At 50.9% G+C, this 24,361-nt stretch overlaps 1 protein-coding gene across 3 annotated transcripts in view; it reads left to right on the top strand.

Moving 5' to 3' along the window:
- The window catches only part of LOC135208489 (uncharacterized), a 112,126-nt gene that overhangs the window by 8,109 nt on the left and 79,656 nt on the right, over positions 1–24,361 (top strand). For all 3 annotated transcript variants that reach the window (XM_064240720.1, XM_064240718.1, XM_064240719.1), the window contains exon 4: positions 23,610–23,972. In XM_064240720.1, the coding sequence (XP_064096790.1) occupies positions 23,610–23,972 (363 nt within the window). The remainder of the gene's footprint in view (positions 1–23,609; positions 23,973–24,361) is intronic.

Here is a 24,361-nt window from a genome sequence, read left to right as displayed (position 1 = left end):
CCATTCAAAATCCTCGGGGAAGTAATGAGAAGTTCGCTGGCATCAGAAGGGACGAGAATGGACCCTCATCGCCCCCTTCTGGCCTGGCCAGCGGCCGAATGGGTCACGGAGGTGATGTCCTTCCTAGTAGACTTTCCGAGGACTCTGCCCCTAAGAAAAAGATCTACTCAGAACAGCCCACTTCGAGGTACCACAAAACCTCCCCGCTCTGAGTCTGACTGCGTTCAGACTATCAAGAAGTTGGCCAGAGCGAGGGGTTTTTCAAGACCTGTGGCAACGGCGATTGCCACCGCAAGGAGGCCCTCCTCAATCGCAGTTTACCCAATCAAAGTGGGCTGTCTTTAGAAGTTGGTGCAGAAGGAAGGGCATTTCCTCCACCTCAACCTCTGTGAGCCAGATAGCAGATTTCCTTCTTCACCTTAGGCAAAGAAGCGAAACTAGCCGTTCCCACGATTAAAGGCTACAGAAGCGTGCTTTCCGTGGTCTTCAGACATAGAGGACTCGACTTAGCGAATAATAGAGACATTCAGATCTCATTAGATCATTTGAGACTGTGAAAGTTCTCCAACCTAAAGTACCATCGTGGAACTTAGACGTGGTACTGAAGTTTCTCATGTCGAGTCAATTTGAACCGCTCCATTTAGCCTCGCTTAGGAATCTTACTAAGAAGACCATTTTCCTAACCGCTCTGGCGACGGCGAAGAGGGTTAGCGAAATTCAAGTCATAAGCAAGCATATTGGGTTCAAGGATCATAGTGCAGTTTGTTCCTTAAGTCCTACGTTCTTAGCAAAGAACGAGAACCCTTCCAACCCTTGGCCGAGGACGTTCGAGATCAAGGGTTGTCGAGCTAGTGGGACCTGAAGCTGAGAGAGTCCTGTGTCCTGTCAGGGCTCTCAAGTTTTATTTGCAGAAAACCAGAGCATGCAGAGGTTCTTCGGAGAACTTGTGGTGCTCTGTGAAAAAACCAGATCTTCCGATGTCGAAGAATGCACTGGCGTTCTTCTTAAGAAGTACGGTTAAGGAAAGGCCCATGAAAAGTGTAGTGAAAGTGACATGGAGCTTCTGAAAGTGAAAGCCCACGAGTTGAGGGCTATTGCTACTTCGGTGGCTTTTCACAAAAATATGGCAATCAAAGATATTTTGTGCGCCACTTATTGGCGAAGCAATTCGGTGTTCGCTTCACACTACCTGCGGGAGGTGAAAGCAACATACGAAAATTGTTACTCGCTCGGACCATAGTCGCTGCAGGACAACTGTTTTGGGGGCAGGAGGTAGCGCTCATCCTATCCTTTAATGGTTTCGGGGAGTTTTTAACTTGTGTTAGGTTGTTGTTGACCGCCTGTGGCGGATCTCCCTTCCATTAGCTTAGTCTATGTGGGATACTTTTGGTAGCTACGCCAGGTGGTTTGGTTTTTTCTTTTACTTCGTTGCCCTCATTTGTATGGTCAATGGTCTAGTCACGTCGTGGTCTCGGCCCTGTTTGGACAGATCACTGGAGTGCAACCAGCTATATAGGTCTCTACCTCAGTTGGCAAACTCTAGTAGCACAAGCACTTACACGGCAGTAACCACGAAGTCAGCTATGATAACAGGTAAGGAATCAAGATATCAATTATCTGCTATATTATGTTCCTAAAATCTTCTATTCTGTCTACTCCCACCACCAAAGGTGGGATTCAGCTATATATATATCTGACAGGTAATGTTTCATGAACAAAATGATATTGTAATGATACAATTAAGTTTGTTCATACTTACCTGGCAGATATATATAATCAAGTACCCACCCACCTCCCCTCAGGAGACAGTGGAAATAAAAAAATTATGATTAGAAATGGGAATGATTCCTGATACCCGCCTCCCAGCGGCGGGAATGGGTACTAACCACCTGACTCCCACTGCGTGTGTCGTAAGTGTTTAAATTTCCTGTCGGATTCGGAAAAATACAGCTATATATATCTGCCAGGTAAGTATGAACAAACTTAATTGTATCATTACAATATCATATTTCCAAGCGCCAGCTGGTAAATTTGAAGGTGTTATTTGCTGAAAATTTTAATCGAGATTTGTGCAGTATTTGCTTGGTTTTAGTTTATCACAGATGCCAAAAGGTGTTATTGGGTCAGTGCCTAAGAGCAGAGTTGATGCTATTTCTCTTATTCACAATTTTGTATTTCTAATTTTTGTACATTCAACTTCCCAGGCAGATATATACTTAGCTATAGACTCCGTTGTTCCCAACAGAAATTCAAATTTCGCGGCACACGTTACAGGTAGGTCAGGTGATCTACCCTCCTGCCGCTGGGTGGCGGGACTAGGAACCATTCCCGTTTTCTAATCAGATTTTCTCTGTCGCCGGTTCTGACAACACTGTTGTTGGTTCCTCCTGACCTGATTTTCGCTCTTTGTTCACCTTTGATCTTCTGGACTCTTTTTGGTGAAGTACTGGATCGTTGGTTTGGTATACTCTATTGTAGACTGTTTTTGGATTATGCTTTTGGATTTTTCTTAGGGTGTCCGACTCTGCTTATGTAATTAGTGTGTGTGAATGAGGGGTGTAATGTGAGGCTACCGAAGGGTTCGGTAGACCCTCACACTGTATGCAAGAGGTGTCGGGAGATTGAGTGTTCTTTTACTAATCCTTGTAAGGAGTGTGAATGTCTGAACGAGAAGGATGGAATACTCTTAACTTCCTACTTGAGGAAGTTAGAGAAGGATAGAATTAGGAAGGCTTCATCTAGAAACACGAGTAGGTCTCGTTCTAACGAGCCAGTTGAGGATACGGTAGTTCCTATTCCTAATATAGTTGTAGCATCCTCTCCTACGGTTTCAGCTCCTTCGCCCTTCACCGAACCTGTGGATTCGTCCGTGGAGATGGCTAACATGAAAGCCGCTTTACGAAGGATGGAGCTTCAAATGCTTGCATGGGAAGGTAAGAGTGCAGTGTTCCCAGTGCAGTGGAGGGGGCGTCTGATCGGCTCTGCAACACTCCCAGGCCTAGACCTCTTCCAAACTCCCAGGCCCAGAGGAGGAGGAATGTCGAAAGCTGTAAGGAGGTTGTGGAGAATCCCCACCGGTCAGGCGTCCCTTCGGCAGGATCTGTCGTTTCTTCCCAGACTGCCAGGGATCGCTGTTGTAAAGGCATCCTTAAACAGTGCTTTTCGCCGTCTGGTTCGGCTTCTAGACGTGGTTGTAGTTCGGCTGAGAAGTCGCGCCCCTTGAAGAGGACCTGGAAGGCTCCTAGCAGTATGTTGGACTCCAGCCCGGAACGGTTCCCAGAGGAGTCTCCTACGGACAGGAAGAGAGCCAGCAGAGCCCCTTTCAGCCCTGCGCCTAGTGTGGAGCCTCCTTCAGCTTCTAGACCTTTTTCTCCGCCCTTGGAAGCGGACCAAGAGGGTTCTACTGTGAAGATCCTTCTCAATCTGCAAGAGCAGATTTCGTCTCTGGTGGGCGCTCTAGTCAGAGATCCTCCTCGCAGGAAGGACGTATCGCTTCCAGTTAAGAGGTCTCAGCGCCCTCCGCTCAAGAGGAACTCCTCCCGAGACGAGAGTTTGTCTCCGAGAAGCTCCAAGCGCCTCTCCCCAGTTAGGCGCTCTCGCCCTGACAAACACGGTTCTCCTGATGCTCGCACCTCTCCTCGCAGCCATGTTTCGCCTCGAGGACGCAGCTCCCCTCGAAGGCGCACATCTACTAGCAAGCTCTGGACACCGACCAGGCGCTCAGCGCCAGACGCGTACACGGTATCTTCCAGCCGCGAGGCGCCAGCCAGGCGCGCGGCACCACCCAGCCGCGAGGCGCCACCCAGCCGTGAGGCGACAACCAGCCGCGAGGCGCCAGCCAGGCGCGTAGCGCCATCCAGCCGCGATGCGCCAGCCAGCCACGAGGCGCCAGCAAGGCATGCGGCGCCAGCCAGCCGCGTGGCACCGGACAGGCACTCGACTCCTACCAGGCGCTCTTCTCCTGCTAAGCGATCTCCTTCAGTCGACTGCTTCTCTTCGCGTGGAAGCGCCTCTCCTTGCAAGTGCTCCTCCCCTTTCAAGCTCTCGTCACCAAACAGGTGCTCTTTGCCTACCAGACGCTCTCCTTCCTTCGGCCGCGCATCTCCTTGCAGATTTGCAGAGGAAGGCCTCGATGAAGTTTCGGAGGAGGAAACTCCTAGAGCTGCAGCGCTTTCAGATTACAAGACTTTGGTGGCCCTACTGGTACAGGAATTCGGCGATTCGCTCAGCCCAGCTGCTCCTCCCTCTCCTCGGTCGCTGTTCTCTAGCACTAGGACGGCAAAGGCTTCCTCCTTCTTAAAGATGTGCCCGACCATTTCGATGAGGAAAGCCCTCCAATTGCTAGGAGCATGGTTTAAGTTGAAAGAGGAGACAGGGAAGACAGTTTTTTCTTGTCCTCCCTCCAAGCTCTCGGGAAGGAGAGGTATGTGGTACGAAACTGGAGAGCCGATGGGACTGGGACTTCCATCTTCTGCGGAGGCGGATTTCTCTACCTTGGTAGATTCCACTAGGAGGCATGCCCTCCCCACGGCCAAGAGTACATGGGGTATGACGGAGATGGACCATTTCCTCAAGGGACTCTTCCATGTACTGGAATTGTTTAACTTTTTGGATTGGTCCCTTGGGGCTTTGGCCAAGAAAACTCTGGATCCGGAGTTTCTTGAACCTGAAGTTCTTAACAGCGTTTTGTCCTGTATGGACAAAGCTGTCTGGGACGGATCGGGAGAATTAACTTCTCTCTTCAGAGCAGGAGTATTGAAGAAAAGAGCATTTTCATACATTCAACTTCCCTGTCAGATATATACTTAGCTATAGACTCTGTCGTCCCCGACAGAAATTCAAATTTCGCGGCACACGCTACAGGTAGGTCAGGTGATCTACCTGCCTGCCGCTGGGTGGCAGGAATAGGAACCATTACCATTCTTGAGCCAGATTTTCTCTGTCGCCGGTACTGGTAACATCATTTGCTAGTTCCTCCTGACTTTGACTTTCGAATTTCATTACGCCGTTGATCTTTTGGACTGCTATTTGGTGACGTATTGGATCTTTGGTTTGGCACACGCTATTGTGGACTGTTTTTTGGATTTTGGATTTGGAATTTTCTCATAATGTCTGACGTTTCGATTTCGTTCAGAGTGTGTGTGAATGAGAGTTGTTATATGAGGCTACCGAAAGCTTCGGTAGATCCTCACACCACTTGTAAGAATTGTAGAGGGAATGTATGCTCACAATTGAATACATGTGATGAATGCAAGGCTTTGAATGAGGAGGAATGGAAGATGCTTGATTCCTACTTGAGAAAGTTGGAAAGGGATAGGGCTAGAAAAGCCTCTTCCAAGAGTGTGAGTAGGTCGGTCTCTAACGAGCCAGTTAGCGGACGATTGCCTATCTCTAACCCAATTGTTTCCTCCCATACAGCTCTACCTTCACAATTATCTGATTTGGCAAGTTCAGCATCTGAAATTGCGAGTCTGAAAGCTTCGCTTCTGGAAATGGAGCGTAAACTAAAGGAACTAGAAGGTAAGTGCAGTGAAAGTGTTCCCAGTGAAGTGGAGGGTGCATCTGATCGGCTCTGTCTCGCTCCCAGGCCTAGACCTCTTTCAAGCTCCCAAGCCCAGAGGAGAAGAAATGTCGAAAGCCGCAGGGAGGTTTCAGAGAATCCCCACAGGTCAGGCGTCCCCTCGGCAGATTCTGTAGTTGCGTCCCAGACTGCCAAGGACAGTCGTTGGAAAGACGTCCTGAAACAGTGTTTTTCTTCATCTGATTCGTCGTCGAAGAAAGGATGGAGTTCAGATAGATTATCGAGACCTTCGAAGAGATCGTGGAAGTCTCCAGCATTTTATCCTAGGAGTGCTTAAGAAGGATCCTCCTAGAAGGAAGGATAAATTCCTTCCAATTAAAAGATCCCGTCCTTTGGAACTCTCTGAGAGCTCGGACGAGGCTCCTGCCAGGAGCCTGGCGCCAGCCAGACGTCAGGCTCCTGTCAGGCGCAAAACGCCGTCAAGGCGAGAGGATTTATATAAATATCGAGAAGAGCCTGAATCTCCTACTAGAAGGAAAGCGTCTGAAGCGTCTGGATCGAGGCGTAAACCGTCTGAAACTTTGGAAGTCAGACGTAAGGCGCCTGAAACTCCTGAAATCAGACGCAAAGCGTGGGAAACTCCTGAAGTGAGAAGAAAAACGCTTAGGACTCCTGAAATGAGACGCAAAGCGTCTGGGGCGCCTGAATCAAAACTCAAGGCTCCTTTCGAACAAATGAAGGCGCAAAGCGGTCATGAAGAGCACCTGAACGTGAGGCACAAAGAGCCTGAAGCTCCTGAGGCTAGGCGCAAAGCGCCTGGAGCGCCTGAAATGAGGCGCCAAAGCTCCTGGAGCACCTGAAATGAGGCGCAAAGCTCCTGGAGCACCTGAAATGAGGCGCAAAGCGCCTGGAGCGCCTGAAACGAGGCGCAAAGCGCATGGAGAGCCTGAAGCGCCTGAAAGGAGGCGCAAAGCGCCTGGAGAGCCTGAAGTGCCTGAATCGAGGCGCAAAGTGCCTAGAGCGCCTGAAATGGGGCACAAAGCGCCTGGAGAGTCTGAAGCGCTTGAAGAGCCTGATCTTAGGCGTAAAGAGCCTAAACCTACTAGCAAGCGTCGAGCGCCTGACATCCATCATATGACAAGCAGGCGCAAAGACTTATACGAACTAGAAGGACCAAGCTTCTGGCGCTATGATTCGGAAACATTATCGGAGTTTGAAGCGGACTTGGAGGCTCCTCTTTGGGATTTTTCTCAGGATCAGTTTTCTCCTGACAGGGTCTCTAGACGTCGCACAGGCGGCCGTAGCCCCTGTCAGGAAGGGCTTGATTCTGAGAGAGACATTTAAGGACTTCCCCTGATAGGGACGAGAGTTGTTGCACAGGCGGCCATCGTCCATGTCAGGAGGGCCTTAATGTAAAAGGACAACATTGGCCTTCACCTGGCAGGGACTCAAGACGTCGCACAGGCGGCCGTAGCCCTTGTCAGGTTGCAGTCGGTGTTGCTACGAGCCCTTCACCTTCCCGAGAGAGGAGTCCTCCTCCTCCAGTTGCGCACTCATCTCCGAATAAAACTCAGCAAGAATTAGAAGATGTCTCGGACTCTAAAGAAAAATAAGGGTGGGGGCAGGTCTTACAGACTAATAAGACATTGACAGCCCTCTTATTAAAAGAATTTGGAGAGTCCCCTGAGGTCCTGCTGCCCCTCCTTCTCCTCGGTTCTTTTATTTTTCAAGTACGAAGACTGCCAAAGTCTTCCTCCTTTTTGAAGATGCAACCGACATCTCAATGAAGAGGGCTTTGCAGTCTTTCGGAAATTGGCTTAAAACCAAGGAGGAGGCGGGAAAGACTGTGTTTACCTGTCCCCCTTCAGGCTATCAGGAAGGAGAGGGATTTGGTACAGCACAAGAGAATCTACGGGACTTGCTCTTCCCTCATCTGCTGAAGCGGACTTCTCGACCTTGGTGGATTCGGCGAGGAGACATGCACTTCCATCGGCCAAAACAAGCTGGACAATGTCCGAAATGGACCATCTCCTCAAGGGAATATTCCATGTCTTGGAAGTTTTTAACTTCCTAGACTGGTCCCTTGGGGCTTTGGCCAAGAAGACGCAAGACCCTCAGTTTTTAGAGCCAGAAGTCTTGCATAGCGTTCTGGCCTGTATGGATAAGGCGGTACAGGACCAAGGCAGTCTCTCCAGTACAGAGGGCTTCTCTTTTATACACCCCTCTGTCTAAACAATTGTTTCTTTCTCAGTTAGTGAGGGATATTTCCCACACGCTTACTGAGAAGGCAACACAAGATTTGCTGGTACAATCTGCTAAGAAGCCTAGACCAGCTTCTGTCGCGAAGAGGGAACCAAGAACTGCCCAACAGCCCTTTCGAGGTAGAACTTTTAGCCGAGCCCCAAGGAAGAGAGGAGGGGAGAAAAGAGAAGTCTTCTATCAGAGTCCCGAGAAAGAATCCTAAATGAGGTTTCCAGTCCTCCAAGCACCAGTAGGGGCCAGGCTTCTGAGATTTTCAGAAGCATGGGCTTCAAGGAAAGCGGATTCTTGGTCCCTACAAGTTCTCAAAAAAGGATACCTCATCCCCTTTAGGAACAGACCTCCATTGACGATGACACCGAGGGAGCTGTCAGCGAGGTACAAAGACCCTGTAAAAAGAGATGCCCTTCTCGGGTTGGTACAGCAGATGTTGGAGAAGGAGGCCATCGAGAGAGTACAGGATCCGCACTCTCGGGGCTCTTACAATCGCCTCTTTTTGGTGCCAAAAGCCTCGGGAGGGTGGAGGCCGGTCCTGGACGTGAGTGCATTGAACCGCTTCGTGGAGAAGACGAAGTTCTCCATGGAGACACCCAATTCGGTCCTCTCTGCTCTTCGTCCAGGAGATTGGATGTTCTCCCTCGACCTTCAAGATGCTTACTTTCACATCCCCCTGCATCATTCGTCGAAGAAATATTTGTTCCGACACGGCATACAAACCTTCGTCCTTTTACAATAGGAAGATACTAGCGGCAGCTGGATAGGTCGTAAGCTTTCGAACAAGGGGTTCGGTAGTTAACTGCTTGTCCGACAGGCGCGCGCGCGCGACTGGGAGGTAAACAAACCACTTTTGCTTTCGGCCTCACAGTGGATGGACGTGTGTGTTCGCTCTCTGCCCGCTGCTCGTCGTTTGCTTTCTTGTTTGTTTGTAATTGTGTATGAAAGATTGTAAGTACAGTATTCTCTCTTTTCATATTAATTACGCTGAATTCATTAATGATGGAATCTCCGCGCCTCGCTACCCCAAGGAGACTTGCCCGGGTACCGAAGGGCGCAAATGTGGGAAATTCAGATCTTTCCCCGAGATAGACCCTCATGTTTTGTGTGCTCGGTGCCGGGGGCGCGATGCACCCGGGCCGAGCCCTGTGATGTTTGTATGAACTGGTCGGAGGCGCAGTGGACATTGTAGAGGGCAGGAAGAAGCAAGGCCTGCAAAGGAGTCGTCGGAAAGCTCTCCCGCGACTCCTTTGGTGACGGACACTTCGTCTTCTTTCCTGCCGCCCGCTCAACTTCCACGTCTCGCGCCTTCCCCTTCGGGGGGCGGTGTCTAGGTCCTTCTCCTCTCCCGAGTGGTCGAGTGTGGAGTGGAGGGCGCTAGATACCCCGACGTAGAGTTGTACTCTGGGTCCTCTATCCGCTCGTCTTCGCGCGAGCGGGTAGAGGATCCTCCATCAATCACCCGACTTTTGCCTCCTCAGGTGCGGTTGCCGTGAAGGATGACCTCGGACAGGTGTGGGCGTCGTTGGGACTGCAGGGCGTGCCGAGTGTCCAGGGGCTGCTCTATCATCTCGCTGGCTCCGTGGTCGGTTACGCACGCTACGGTCAACAACCACCACCACGACCCTGACAACACCTGGCTACGCGTCACCTTTCCTCACCTGGTGTACACCCAGCACGCGGTCTCTGTGACACCCACAAACATCGGTGCAGGGGCCCAGTCGCCGTAACTCGGGGGAGTGTGATGCCGCCACCTGGGTTTGCCGTGTTGCCACGACCGGACTTCATGTGCCCGAAGAGCTCGCCCCCTGGACCTCCCACCGGTGCCGATGATGTCTGTGCCGCTGGTTAGACCATCTGTACCGTCCACACAGCCTGCCGTACCTGCCGTGACCACCGCTGCTGTTCCTGTTCCTGCTCCTGCCGTCTCGACTGCCGTTCCTGTGATGCTCGCACCTGCTGATGTTGTCCCTGTTCCTGGGCGCCGCTGCTCCCGATGCTGGTCTGTTCGACAGGTACGTCCGGGCCCTGTTGCTTCGGCAACAGCAGCCCCGGCTCCGTCCTGGATGACGATCTGACGTCGGTCCTGAGGAGGTTGACGAAGAAGAAGAAGAAGAGGAGGAAGGTGTCGTCGTCGTCTTCATCGTCTTCTTCGTCGTCGTCGTCGTCTGCCGCCTCTTCCCCTTCTTCTTCTAAGGCTCCCCCGCCTAAGAAGAAGAAGGTCGCCTCCCCCCCCCCTAAGAAGTCTCCTTCGGGAGCTTCTAAGGGCCCGTCTCGCCCCCTCTCTGAGAACTGGGGGTTCTTCCGCTGGTCGCCCTGCTCCTTCGGGAGCAGGACCCGTCTCTTCTCCCGCAAGGAAGAAGACTACGGGGGCCAGAGGGGTGCCGGCTAACACCGGCACTTCCTCACCTGCTGTTAGTGGTTCGGCCACGGCAGCAGGATCCGTCTCGGCCGCTCGTTCGCGAGAGGTACCGAGTGTCCGGTCGCCTACCAGAGACCGTGCAGCCAGGAACCAGACCTCTGAGTCCGCTCAGCGTCAGGTTCACGGCACGGAGCGGAAGACTGGTGACAGCCGCTCACGCGACTCTCACCAGACCAGCTCTCGCTCTCACGGCGAGCGGCTGGCTACCCGGGCGGACGTGACGGTCCACGACCGGCCACGGGCTGAGGCTGGGAAGAGGTCCCCCCGTTCGACGGCACCAGCCACGGCTGGTACCAGCGAACTGACGCACCGTGAGGATATGCACCGGTCTCACCGTGACAGTGGAGCTCGCCGGTCGCCTGACCGTCGCTCTCACAGAGAGCGATCGGGTACGGCGACAGCACCAGCTCCTCTGACACACGAGACCGGGGCCGCTGTCTCGGTCCAGCCGTTCTCCACAGCGAGACGGCTCGACTAGGTCTGCAGCTCGATCGCCACCACCCCCAAGCGGGTTTGGCGATCGCCTGCAGTCCTCCAAGCCCGCTGGTTCTGCCATGTGAGCGAGGAGAGAGGCTTCAGGTACCTGCCTCTCCCCATACCTTCAAAACCCTCGCCTCGTGGGTTACACCAGGGGAGGGGCGACGGTAATTGAGGAGTGATCGTGAGGGGTGCGCCCCTCAGGATCCCGCCACCCGTCGTCGTACGTACCAGGCTCGGTTCTCGGACCAGCCAGGTCGTACGCACAGGTGGTTGGAGGAGACCCAGAGGGGGCTGTCGCTGCTCCTCTCCTTGAGGGAGGAGGGTCTCGGGAGGTACTCCTGTTCGAGGGACTGGCAACGGTCCTACTCCACAGGATGCTATCACACCCGAGATCCAGAGGAACTTTGCCGAGGTTATTGCGCTGATTCGTCAGCACAACGACCTCGGGGAAGGATCGCCGCTACCCCAACCATCCGAGCCCACGTCCCGGCTCGAGTCGTTCTGGGGCCCGAAGATGGGAACCCAGACCGACGGTGGGTTTGCCGCGTTCCGAGCTTGCGGACTCAGTGCTGGACCAGGTTGAATCGCTTGTCTCCGGACAAGACGGTTCGCTCAAGTCTGGCAGGTCGAGCAAGCTGCTTCCACCTCCTCTGCTACGACAGCGGCGGTTTTACGTGCCATCTGAAGACCCGATGCCGCCCAAACAGGTGAACCCGGAGTTAGCTAGGCTGACTCCGGGTGTGTCTCTGCAAACAGCTCCTGTCCGAGAACCTGTGGTTCTCGCAGCAAGAGGCACTCGGCCTGGAATCTACCGCCATGTGCAGCTTTCCAGGCCGTCTCCGGCTAGATCTGTGGTCCCTCACAGTATCTAAGGTCGCAGCCAACTCCGGGGGAATTTCTCCCGAAGAGGACTCGGCCTTCAGGAGACTTTTGCCAGTCTGGGGGAAGAGCCATCTCCTTCCCTTGCCCACCAGACGGTGAACCTGTGGGCCAACCTGGTTCTCCGACGAAGGGACGCTGTCCTTACTCGGGTTTCCAGGGCGGCCGGGCGTGAGGCGGCGTTGGGGCTTCGAAACGGACCTCTACGGAGTTCCACGTCTCTCTTCCCAGGAGAGATGGTGGACGCTGCGGTGGACAGACGGCGCACTGAAGACAGTGACCGTCTGGTTCACCAGGCAGTCTCGAAGGCTTCTGGGCAGCCATCGGACTGCGGCCAAGTCTAAGAGCTCGGCTAGCGCTTCCTCGGCTGCTAAGACGGTTGCTGCGTCGAAGCCCCGAGGAATGACTCTGTCTTCTTCAACTTCTGGCAAGGGGGGCCGTAACCAGCCCTCCTCCCAGCCCTCCTCATCCCGTGGAGGTTCTGGGAAGAAGTCGAAGAAAGGGGGGGGGGGGGAAACGCTAGGGACGGCGTTTTATTCCCCCTTCCCCCGCAACCTTGATAGCCGTGAAAGTGGGGGGGTGCCTGGCCAGCCATTGGGCAACTTGGCAGCGCTACGGCGCCGAGACCTGGATTGTAGATGTCCTTCGGGAGGGATATCTATTACCCTTCGAATCTCGGCCACCCCTCACCTCCAACCCGGTCCAACAGCAGTCGTACGTCCCCGGGTCACCGAAGGACGTAGCACTCAGACAGGAGATCAAGACCATGCTGAGCAAGAGAGCTGTAGAGATCGTTACGGATCAGTCACCGGGCTTTTACAGTCGACTCTTCCTGGTGGAAAAGTCTACGGGAGGCTGGCGCCCGGTGATAGATCTCTCTCCCCCGAACCGGTTTGTTCGCCAGACCCGGTTCACGATGGAGACGGCACGCTCAGTGCGCGACTCCATCAGGGAGAACGATTTCATGCTTTCAGTGGACGTTGAAGGATGCGTATTTCCAAATACCCATTCATCAGTCCTCCAGAAAGTACCTCCGCTTCATCCTCGACGGGACGGTGTACCAGTTTCAGGGCACTGTGCTTCGGTCTCTCAACCGCCCCACAGGTGTTCACGCGAGTGTTCACTCTGGTGTCCTGCTTGGGCCCATTCGCACGGGATACGTCTGATGAGGTATCTCGACGATTGGTTAGTCCTGGCGAGCTCCCGCTCGCAGTTGCTACAGGACAGGGATCGGCTGCTCGAGTTCTGTCGCGATCTGGGGATCGTTGTGAACTTCGAGAAGTCCGATCTCGAGCCCAAGCAGAGGATGAAGTACCTGGGTATGCTGATCGACACGGTAGCAGGGCGAGTCTTCCCCGCGGACTCGCGGATCAGCAGATTCAGAGAGGCAGCCAACCAGTTCCTGTCTCGGCAGGAACAGGTAGCTCAGCGATGGCAAGTCGTGATCGGACACCTGTCGTCACTCGAGAAGTTAGTCCCTCACGGGCGTCTTCCACCTGCGGTCTCTTCAATGGAGGACTAAAGGAGAGTTGGTTCACAGGCGACGGATCCCCCAAGCTTCCAGTGTCACTGACACGGGAGGTGAGGCAGGACCTAGCCTGGTGGCTCGACGACAGGAACCTCTTAAAGAGGAGTGCCTCTGCGCACTCCCCCCCCGGCCCCCCCCCGGACATGCAGCTGTTCTCAGACGCATCGACCGAGGGATGGGGCGCACACCTGGAGGAGTTGCTGACTTCAGGAGTGTGGGACGAGAACGACAAGCACCTTCACATCAATGTACTGGAACTCAAGGCAGCGTTCCTCGCTCTCCAAGAGTTTCAGGAACCGCTGATGGGACACTCAGTGGTGTTTGATGTGCGACAACACCACAGTGGTGGCTTACGTCAACAAACAGGGGGGCCTAGTGTCTCTCCCGTTGTACCAGTTGACACGGCAGGTGCACGAGTGGGCTCAGGCACACTCAATAGAGCTGTCGGCACGCTACATTCCAGGGAAGAGGAATGTAGTAGCAGACACGCTCAGCCGTCGGGATCAGGTGATAGGGACCGAATGGTCTCTACACCAGGACGTGGCGGAAAGGCTCTTCGACCTGTGGGGGCGACCAGTCGTGGATCTGTTCGCCACCCGGCACAACAGGAAGCTCCAGGTGTTCTTCTCGGCCGTGCCGGACCCATGGGCAGCTGCAGAGGACGCTCTTCAACACCCGTGGGACAAACCTCTTCGTCTATGCCTTTCCCCCGTTCAGCCTGATTCGCAAAGGTGATCAGTCGAGCGCTGGTCACCCCGAATCTCAGGATGATCCTGGTGGCTCCCAAATGGCCACAGGCCATTTGGTATCCGGACCTGCTGGCTCTTCTCGCAGGAGAACCGAGAGAGATTCCCCCTTGGCACAACCTTCTCGCCCAGCCACACGTCGAGCAGCCCTGGTAACCACCGAGCAGTCCAGTTCCCTACGTCTTCACGGCTGGCTGTTATCCACCATCTCTTGCGAACGAGAGGCTTTTCTCGTAGCGCAGCAACAGAGATGGCTGGAAACGTCCGTCAGTCCTCTGCAGCTGTGTACCAGGGGAAGTGGGCCGTCTTCTGTGGTGGTGTCGTAGACGGGGTCTATCTCCTCTCAGAGCCACTCTTCAGCAGGTAGCGGATTTCCTCGTTTTCTTCGCCGAGAGAAGCTCCTATCAGTCCCCACAGTGAAAGGATACAGAGCCGCCTTGGCGCTCGTCCTGAAACTGAGGGGGTTGGACATCTCGAACTCGTTCGAGATCTCCTTGCTGATGAGGAGCTTCGAGAGGTCTTGCCCACCCAGGGAACTCAGGCCCCCTGCGTGGGGACGTGACTCTCGTCCTTAGGAGTCTTGACTCGAACACCGTTCGAGCCACTCCGAGAGTCGTCAGACAGGGATCTGACCCTCAAGACCCTCTTCTTGCTGGCCCTGGCATCGGCGAAGAGAGTAGGGGAACTTCATGGTCTTTCCTATGATGTACGACACTCCAGGGGATGGGGATCCGTGACGCTCGATTTCGTCCCGAACTTCGTTGCGAAGACTCAGAAACCGTCAGTCCCTGATGACAGGTTCGAGTCATTCACGATTCCCTCCCTATTGGACTTCACCGATAATGATGCGGATGAGATGCTGCTTTGTCCTGTGAGGGGCGCTACGGCGCTATCTGAAGAGAACTCGTCACCTCAGGCCTGAGTGTCGACGCCTCTTCGTTAGCACCGGGGTCACCAAGAAAGAAGTATCCCAAGAACACTCTTTCATTCTGGCTGCGTGAGGTCATCAGGAGGGCGTATGAGGCTGATGGTAGTGACGACATCCGTACGTCCCGTCCGAGAGCTCACGAAGTCAGAAGTATTGGCCCCTTGTTGGCGTTTCGCGAGAACTTATCCGTGGCGCAGGTCCTGATGGCAGGGGTCTGGTCTAACCAGACGACCTTTACGTCCTTCTACCTTCGGGATATTGCCCACAGGTCCTTGGATACCTTTTCCTTGGGACCCAGTGGTGGCTGCTCAACAAGTTGTGTAGCTAACCCAGACCCTCGCAGGCTGAACAGCATCGAGTCCTGGTGTGACTGTGTGGATGGATGTGTGAGTGAGTGAGTGACTGGCTCTCTCTTCCCATCTTTTCCTTCCCCTCTACCTGTGGGCAGAGGCCATGGTCGTCACTACGCTGGATGAGGACGAGATGCAGGTGAGCTATATGACAGAGCCCCATCCTATCTCCCTTTCACTAGGGATAGGAGCAGAAGAATATCCACCACTTCCTTCTGCAAGGGGGGGAAGTGGATGCCTACAAGAGTCAAACCCATGACTTTATATTTGCTCCTGTACGGAACAAGTTCTTGCATTGCTGGTACTAAGAGATGCGCATGCCCCTCTCGTTAGTACTCGGTCCAGAGGTCTGACCATTGATCCTGCGGTGCACACCCCGATCAATCGGACAGAGGCTTGGATCCCTCCCTCGCTCTTACGACCAGGGAAGCTTCCAAGGTAGGGCGAACACCAGTCTGTTCACAAAAAAAAAGACTCAGATTCCACCCACAAGAAGTGAGTCTTCCTATTGTAAAAGGACCGAAGGTTTGTATGCCGTGTCGGAACAAATGACAATTTGTCTAAAATTGCATTTTTCCTAACTATACAAACCTGAGGTCCTTTTACACATAGCCCCACCTCATGCACCCCTCACTCTGCAGTTTTTGCTTGGGCCAAAGCAAAAGTGATTTGTTTACCTCCCAGTCGCGCGCGCGCGCCTGTCGGACAAGCAGTTAACTACCGAACCCCTTGTTCGAAAGCTTACGGACCTATCCAGCTGCCGCTAGTATCTTCCTATTGTAAAAGGACCTCAGGTTTGTATAGTTAGGAAAAATGCATTTTAGACAAATTGTCATCTTCGGTTCATGGTGCAGGGAAGGATTTATCAGTTCAGGGCTTTGTGCTTCGGCCTCTCTACAGCTCCTCAGGTGTTTTTACGGCGTTGATGAGGAACGTAGCAAGATGGCTACATCTGAAGGGGGTGAGGATATCGCTTTACTTAGACGACTGGCTTATAAGAGCACAGTCAAAACAACAGTGTTTGGAGGACTTGAAGATAACTCTGCAATTGGTCAGATCTCTCGGATTGCTCGTGAACCTCGGGAAATCTCACACGATCCCCAGCCAGACCATCGTCTATCTGGGGATTCGGATGGATTCTCGGGGTTTTCGAGCATATCCATCCCAAGAAAGGATTACGAAAGGGGTGGAAAAGATCTCGGTCTTCCTAGGGAAAGAACGAAGCTCAGCGAGGGAATGGCTCAGTCTTCTGGGCACCCTTTCTTCGCTAGAACAGTTTGTTTCTCTGGGGAGGCTGAATATGAGACCCTTGCAGTTCCATCTAAGAAGAAATTGGAACAGGAAGAAGGGAGATCTTATGGATACCTTTCCCATAGAGGAGAGCATCAAACACCACTTGCGATGGTGGTTAGAACCGCTAAGAAGGAACGAAGGAGTGTCCTTGTCCCTTCAGAACCCTCGCCTAGTGTTGTTCTCCGACGCGTCGGACACGAGATGGGGAGCAACACTAGGGACGAAGGAGGTGTCAGGCATCTGGACGGAAGAACAGAAGACCTGGCACATAAACGCAAAAGAACTCATAGCCGTACACTTGGCACTGAGGCATTTCGAGAACGAAGTCAGAGGCGTGGTGGTCCAGGTCAACTCGGACAACACCACGGCTCTGGCATATGTCAGAAAACAAGGGGGGACACACTCTTTCTCCCTTTACGAGCTGGCAAGGGATCTGTTGATCTGGACGGAGGAAAGAGGGATACGGCTCCTGACGAGGTTCGTTCAAGGAGGGAGAAACATAAGAGCGGACAGATTAAGCAGAAAGAACCAGGTCCTTCCAACAGAATGGACCCTTCATTCACAAGTCTGCCAGCAACTATGGTCTCTTTGGGGGAAGCCTCAAGTAGACCTATTTGCAACGTTCCTCTCCAGAAGGATGGAAAACTTTTGCTCGTTGGGGGACGATCCCAGAGCCCTGTCGATAGATGCCATGCTCATGAACTGGACGGGCATAGACGCGTATGTGTTTCCCCCATTCAAGATGCTGGGGGAAGTAATGAGGAAGTTCGTGTCCTCGGAGGGAATGGGGATGGCATTGATCGCTCCTTATTGGCCTGCAAGAGAATGGTTCACAGAGGTACAGGAATGGATAGTGGACTTCCCCAGATCTCTTCCCGAAAGGACAGATCTGCTCAAACAACCCCACTTCGAGAGGTACCACAAAAACATCCACGCTCTCGCCCTGACTGCCTTTCGACTATCGAAAGACTGGTCAGAGCGAGAGGCTTTTCTCGCAAAGCTGCAAAAGCAATTGCTAGAGCAAGAAGGTCCTCAACCATGCGGATATATCAGTCGAAGTGGGAAGTTTTCCGTAGATGGTGCAAGGCGAAGAAGCTGTCCTCCTCCGATACCTCTGTGACCGAAATTGCTGATTTTCTTTTGTATTTACGAGAAGAATCTCAGCTAGCAGTGTCAACCATTAAAGGTTATAGAAGCATGTTGTCTGCTGTGTTCAGGAATAGGGGCTTGAACATAGAGAATGACAAAGATCTGCATGACTTAATTAGATCATTTGAGACGACAAAATCAAGAACTTCTCTCACCCCTAGTTGGAACCTAGATGTGGTTCTCAGATATCTAATGTCAGAGAGATTCGAACCTCCCGATAAAGCGTCTTTCAGAGACGTAACAAGAAAATGTATTTTCCTAATAGCTCTCGCTACTGCGAAAAGAGTGAGTGAGTTGCAAGCTCTAGACTCGAGAGTGGGTTTTAAGGGGGACTCGGCTGTATTGTCTTTCAGGCCTTTGTTTTTAGCTAAAAACGAAAATCCCTCGAGACCTTGGCCTAGGACTTTTGAAGTGAAAGGGCTTTCTCAATTAGTGGGAAATGAGATGGAAAGAACATTATGCCCTGTGAGATCTTTGAAGTTTTACTTGCAGAAAAAGAAGCAGTTGCAGGGCTGCAATCAAAGCCTCTGGTGTGCTGTTAAAGACCTGAGAAGAGCAATGTCAAAAAATACTTTAGCTTTTTTTGTTAGAAATGTTAAAACTGAGGCTCACATGAGTTGTGATAGTGAGGCATATAAGACATTAAGGGTTAAAGCACACGAGGTACGTGCAGTTGCTACATCGCTATCGTTCAACAAGAACATGTCGATGAAGAACATCTTAGCAGCCACGTATTGGAGGTGTAACTCAGTGTTTGCCTCACTATTACTTGGAAAAAGGGAATGTTGGAGGGTATAAAAAAAAAACATTACGAGAAATGCTTCTCTCTGGGACCTTATGTATCAGCGGATACAGTGCTGGGGAAAGGAGAAAAGACTGATCCTTAAATTTGTTTTTTGTCCTTATATTTTATATAGTGTGATTTTAAAATAATTTGGTGTTGAGTTTTTAGGTTGTTTTAAAGGTGTTTGGGGATAACGCCTTTCAATCGTAAATACTAATCCACGGTTAGGATCGGGTGATCGGGATCAGTGTTGTACTCCTTTGTATGCCAATAGGCATAGTTATATTGACATGTAAGTGGATAGGACCCCAGTGACAATTGCCATTAGGTTCTGTTGAGTAAGTGGATAAGACCCCATTGACAGTCCTTTCAAGAGTTCTCAGCCATAGGGCATACCCTCGCTGAAGCTTTTGAGGCGAAGCAGACTTCTAAGCACAAGCTATGAAATCTTCCGCCTAAACAGGTAGGAACCAGGGTATTGTTAATTAACTTTTATTACCTACAACATATGTTGTTTACCTGTCCGGTCAGTAATTAGCTGTCTCTTACCCTCCGCCAAAGGTGCCAATCAGCTAAGTATATATCTGACAGGGAAGTTGAATGTATGAAAATGATATTGTTATTGTACAATAAAGTTTCATACATACTTACCTGGCAGATATATACGATTGTATGGCCCACCCAGCCTCCCCTCAGGAGACAGGTGGAAGAGAAAATCTGGCTCAAGAATGGTAATGGTTCCTATTTCTGCCACCCAGCGGCAGGCGGGTAGATCACCTGACCTACCTGTAGTGTGTGCCGCGAAATTTGAATTTCTGTCGGGGACGACGGAGTCTATAGCTAAGTATATATCTGCCAGGTAAGTATGTATGAAACTTTATTGTACAATAACAATATCATGTTTAGCTCTTTTCTTACGAAGTCCGTTTCCCAGGTTCAGAGGGCTTCCTTATTGTACGCCCCTCTATCCAACCAATTGTTCCCTTCCCAGTTGGTGAAGGATATTTCTCACTCCCTGACTGAAAAGGCTACCCAGGATCTGTTAGTTCAGTCTGCTAGGAAGGCGAGACCAGCTACCTCCTCCGTCAGGGAGGAGAGTCGCCCTCCTCAAGCGCCCTTTCGAGGGGGTCCTTCTGTCAGAGCCTCTGTCAGAAGAAAAGGACCTGAAAAGCGAGGTAGGTCCTCTTTCAGGCCCTTCAAGAGGGCCAAATAGAGCTCGGGTCCTCCAGACTTCAGTAGGTGCCAGACTTCTCAATTTCACAGAAGCCTGGGAACGGAGAGGAGTGGACAACTGGTCCGTCTCTATTCTGGAAAAGGGATACCTCATCCCCTTCAAGGAAAGACCGCCCTTGACCTTGATGCCGAGGGAACTTTCTGCAAATTACAAAGACCCTGTTCTGCGGCGAACCCTTCTCCTCTTAGTGGACCAGATGCTGGAGAAGGAGGCCATAGAACCAGTGCAGGATCCCCACTCCCAAGGATTCTACAATCGCCTGTTCCTCGTACCGAAAGCCTCGGGGGGGTGGAGACCTGTCCTGGACATAAGCGCCTTGAATCGCTTTGTGGAGAAAAGGAAGTTCTCCATGGAGACAACTTCCTCGGTTCTGGCGGCTCTTCATCCAGGAGATTGGATGGTTTCCCTGGACCTTCAGGATGCGTACTTCCATGTATCGATTCATCTGTCCTCAAGGAAGTATCTCAGGTTCATAATACAAGGGAAGATCTTCCAGTTCAGGGCTTTGTGGTTCGGCCTGTCGACGGCCCCGCAAGTATTCACGGGGCTCATGAAAAATGTAGCCAGATGGTTACATTTGAAGGGGGTGAGGATATCGCTTTATTTGGATGACTGGCTTATTCGAGCCAAGTCGGAACTTCAATGTCTGGAGGACCTACGTACGATGCTGTTGATGACCCGGTCTCTTGGACTGTTGGTAAACCTCAAGAAGTCCCAGATGATCCCCAACCAGAACCTTGTCTATCTGGGGATTCGGATGGATTCTCGGGGTTTTCGAGCATTTCCACCCAGGAAAGGCTCGATCGGGGTATGGAAAAAGTGACAGCCTTCTTAGAGAAAGAGCGAAGCTCCGCGAAGGAATGGCCGAGTCTGCTGGGGACCCTTTCCTCGCTGGAGCAGTTCTTCTCTCTAGGAAGGCTTCACTTGAGGCCCCTGCGATTCTATCTCAAAAGGATGTGGGATCAGAAGTCAGAAGAATTGACGGATTCCGTCCCAATCCTATTGGAGGTAAAGGAGCAACTGAGTTGGTGGCTAACCCCGCTCAAGTTGAACAGAGGCTTGTCCCTGCTGAAGCCGAACCCGCACCTAGTGTTGTTCTCAGACGCGTCAGAGTCGGGTTGGGAAGCAACACTAGGGGCGAAGGAAGTGTCAGGCACCTGGAAGGGGGAACAGGTGACCTGGCACATCAACGTGAAAGAGCTGTATGCAATCTTTCTGGCTCTAAAGTCTTTCGAGTCGAGAGTCAGAGGCATGGTGGTCCAAGTCAATCGGACAACACCACGGCTCTGGCATACATCCGAAAACAAGGAGGGACACGTTCCTTCTCCCTATACGAGACAGCAAGAACCCTGCTTATCTGGGTGGAGGAGAGAGAGATTATGCTCCTAACCAGATTCGTCCAGGGAGAAAGGAATGTGAGAGCGGACCTGTTGAGCAGGAGAAACCAAGTCCTCCCAACGGAATGGACGCTCAATCTAGACGTTTGCCAAAGGCCGTGGACACTTGGGGGCAGACGTCATATAGACCTGTTCGCCACGTTTCAGAACAAGAGGCTGACCCGAGAGCAATAGCAATCGACGCTCTCCTCCTAGACTGGGCAGGCATTGATGCTTACATGTTTCCCCCATTCAAGCTGGTGGGGGAAGTAATGAAAAAGTTTGTGTCCTCTGCAGGAATGAGACTTACCCTGATCTCTCCCTTTTGGCCCGCTCAACAATGGTTCACAGAGGTACTGGAATGGACGGTGGACTTCCCCAGATCTCTTCCACTCAGGAGAGATCTGCTCAGACAACCTCACTTTGAGAGGTTTCACAAAAACCTCCCCACTCGCTGCCTGACTGCATTTCGACTATCGAAAGACTCGTCAGAGCGAGAGGCTTTTCGCGAAAAGCTGCTAGCACGATCGCCAGAGCCCGCAGGTCTTCAACCTTACGGGTGTACCAATCGAAGTGGGAAGTCTTTCGAAGATGGTGCAGGTCGAAGAAGCTGTCCTCATCCGATACCTCTGTGACCATTATTGCCGACTTCCTTCTCTTTTTGAGAGAAGAATGTCACCTTGCCGTATCTACGATCAAAGGCTATCGTAGCATGCTCTCCGCTGTATTCAGAAATATGGACCTGAAGATCGCGGAAAATAAAGATCTGCTTGACCTCATCAGATCCTTTGAGACCACCAAGAGTAAGTCCTCTCAACCTCCTAGCTGGAATTTGGATGTTGTGCTCAAATTCCTGACTTCTAGCAAGTTCGAACCTCCCCATCAGGCTTCGTTCAGGGACCTGACTAGGAAGTCTATTTTCCTCGTGGCTCTCGCGACTGCAGAGAGGACTAGCGAGTTGCAACCTCTGGACTCTAGAGTAGGATTTAAAGGTGACTCAGCTATCTGTTCATTTAAGCCTTTATTCCTAGCCAAAAATGAGAATCCCTCGAAGCCCTGGCCTAGAAGTTTCGAGGTTAAAGGACTCTCCAACTTAGTGGGGAGAGAGGTAGAAAGGTCCCTATGCCCTGTCAGGACCCTTAAATTTTACCTGCAAAGGAAGAAGCAACTTAAGGGCAGTCTAGAGAGTCTCTGGTGTGCGGTCAGGGACCCTAAAAGGCCCATTTCTAAAAACGCTCTGGCATTCTTTTTGAGAAGTGTCATCATGGAGGCGCATGCAACATGCGATGACGACCAATTGCAGAAACTCAGAGTGAAAGTGTATGAAGTAAGGGCCATTGCGACTTCTCTAGCTTTCTATAAGAACATGTCTCTGAAAGATATTCTGGCTGCCACTTACTGGAGATGCAACTCTGTGTTTGCATCCCACTATTTGAGGGACGTAAGGGTTACTTACGACAAGTGCTTCTCTCTGGGGCCATACGTATCGGCGGATTCGGTGCTGGGACAGGGAGCTGATGCTGATCCTTGATAGTTTAGTTTAGTTTTATTTGTGGTGGTGTTTTTATGGTTGTTTGAAAGAAGGTTTGGTGGTAACTTCTTGCAATCATAGTTCTAACCTGGGTTAAAGGGTCAGGTGGTCGGGATTGGTTTTGTGCTTCTTGATATTGCCAGAGGCAAGAGGTTTTGTCATGTAAGTGGGATAGCCCCCATTGACAAAGATCCTAATAAGGTTCTGTCGCATAAGCGGGTAAGCCCCCATTGACAGATCCACAAGAACTCTCAGCCATAGGTCACTACCTCGCTGAGGCTCTTGAGGCAAAGCAGACTCATAGACAGTATCCATGAAGTCTTCTGCCAAATCAGGTAAGAACCAAGGTTTTTAACCTACAACATGTGTTGTTTCCTATTTTCATACAATCAACTTACCTGTCAGATACAATAAAGTTTTGTACATACTTACCTGGCAGATATATACGATTAATGGCCCGCCCAGCCTCCCCTCAGGAGACAGGTGGAAGAGAAAATCTGATTAGAAAACGGGAATGGTTCCTAGTCCCGCCACCCAGCGGCGGGAGGGTAGATCACCTGACCTACCTGTAGCGTGTGCCGTGAAATTTGAATTTCTGTCGGGAACGACGGACACTATAGCTAAGTATATATCTGCCAGGTAAGTATGTACTAAACTTTATTGTATCATAACAATATCATTTTTCCCATGAAATGAAATCAAAATGAGGTGTTTAGGATAAAATTTAAGAATGCTAGAGTGATTTAAAAAAAAAAAGCTTTGTTGCATAGTCTAGCTAAGAAAAGTAAGACACGTACTACAAATTTTCATTTATAGCTACCCTAACTCAAATTTTTACTTATACTTTAAGGGGATTTTGATGATTTAAGGTTACATTTCAATATTTGCAAAAAAAAAAAAAAGCTATTTAGGATAAAAATTAGTGAAGCTAGAACCATTTAAAAAGACTTTTGCTTTACATTTTTTCACTGCTCATTGAGGCTTGCTGCTCACAGTGATGAAAAATATAATAAGCAGTGGTGCCGAAAGAGTTAATGCTTCTTCTTTTATTTAGTTGAATGTTCTGAAAATGTCATATTTTACACAATAATGGCAGTTGGTATAGTAGGAGTAGTACTGTATTTCTCCCCCTCAGATATCTGGAGCAGGAAGTAGTAATAAAGAAATACTTGACAATGAAAGATCATCATCCAAGAAGACTAACAAGAACGTAAATAAGAATGAAATGAGACAACCCATCCCTGCTGGCATAAAAAATCTTAGCTGTGGGGAAACGTCATCATCTTCGGCACCTAGTAGCCAAGGGAGTGGTGGAGAGTTGACCTCCGAGGGCCTTGAGGACTCGCCAAGTGCTGCTAATGTTTCCGTGCAAACTGAGTCATCTGGCTCAATAACTACGAGTACAGATCTGCACCACTACCTCAATAACTCTTTAGACACATCACTTGACACTTCTATAAGTGTTTCTCATGATATCTGGCGCAACTCCCCGTCACTGGTTAGTATCTTCAGCATAATTTATTTTCAAGATGTTAGCAGTAAAAAATAACTGAATTTGTCACTGTTATCCTGGTGTCTACTGTAGTTGCACTGTGAATGCCTTTCTGATGTCATAATGATTCTGTATTGTCAATTCTTTAATATTTTGCAACTCAAGTCCTTTTAACTGAAATTAAGCCTTGTTCTAATTGAAAGTATACATACTTATAAGTAAATTTCACAGTTCAAACTTTAGACATCTCAAAGAAAGATTAATACTGCTGCTGGAGACCATTGAGATTTGCTTGCACATGCACAATAATACTGGTAAACTGTTTTCATTTGAACAGAGCTGGCAGAATCTGGGATGATTTTGTAGCATTTTATTCATGTTATTATTGATTAGTT

This window comes from Macrobrachium nipponense, chromosome 35 (genome assembly GCF_015104395.2).
Source record: "Macrobrachium nipponense isolate FS-2020 chromosome 35, ASM1510439v2, whole genome shotgun sequence".
Classification (NCBI taxonomy): domain Eukaryota; kingdom Metazoa; phylum Arthropoda; class Malacostraca; order Decapoda; family Palaemonidae; genus Macrobrachium; species Macrobrachium nipponense.
Note: the sequence above shows the minus strand (reverse complement) of the source record. Positions and strands in the feature narration are given on the sequence as shown.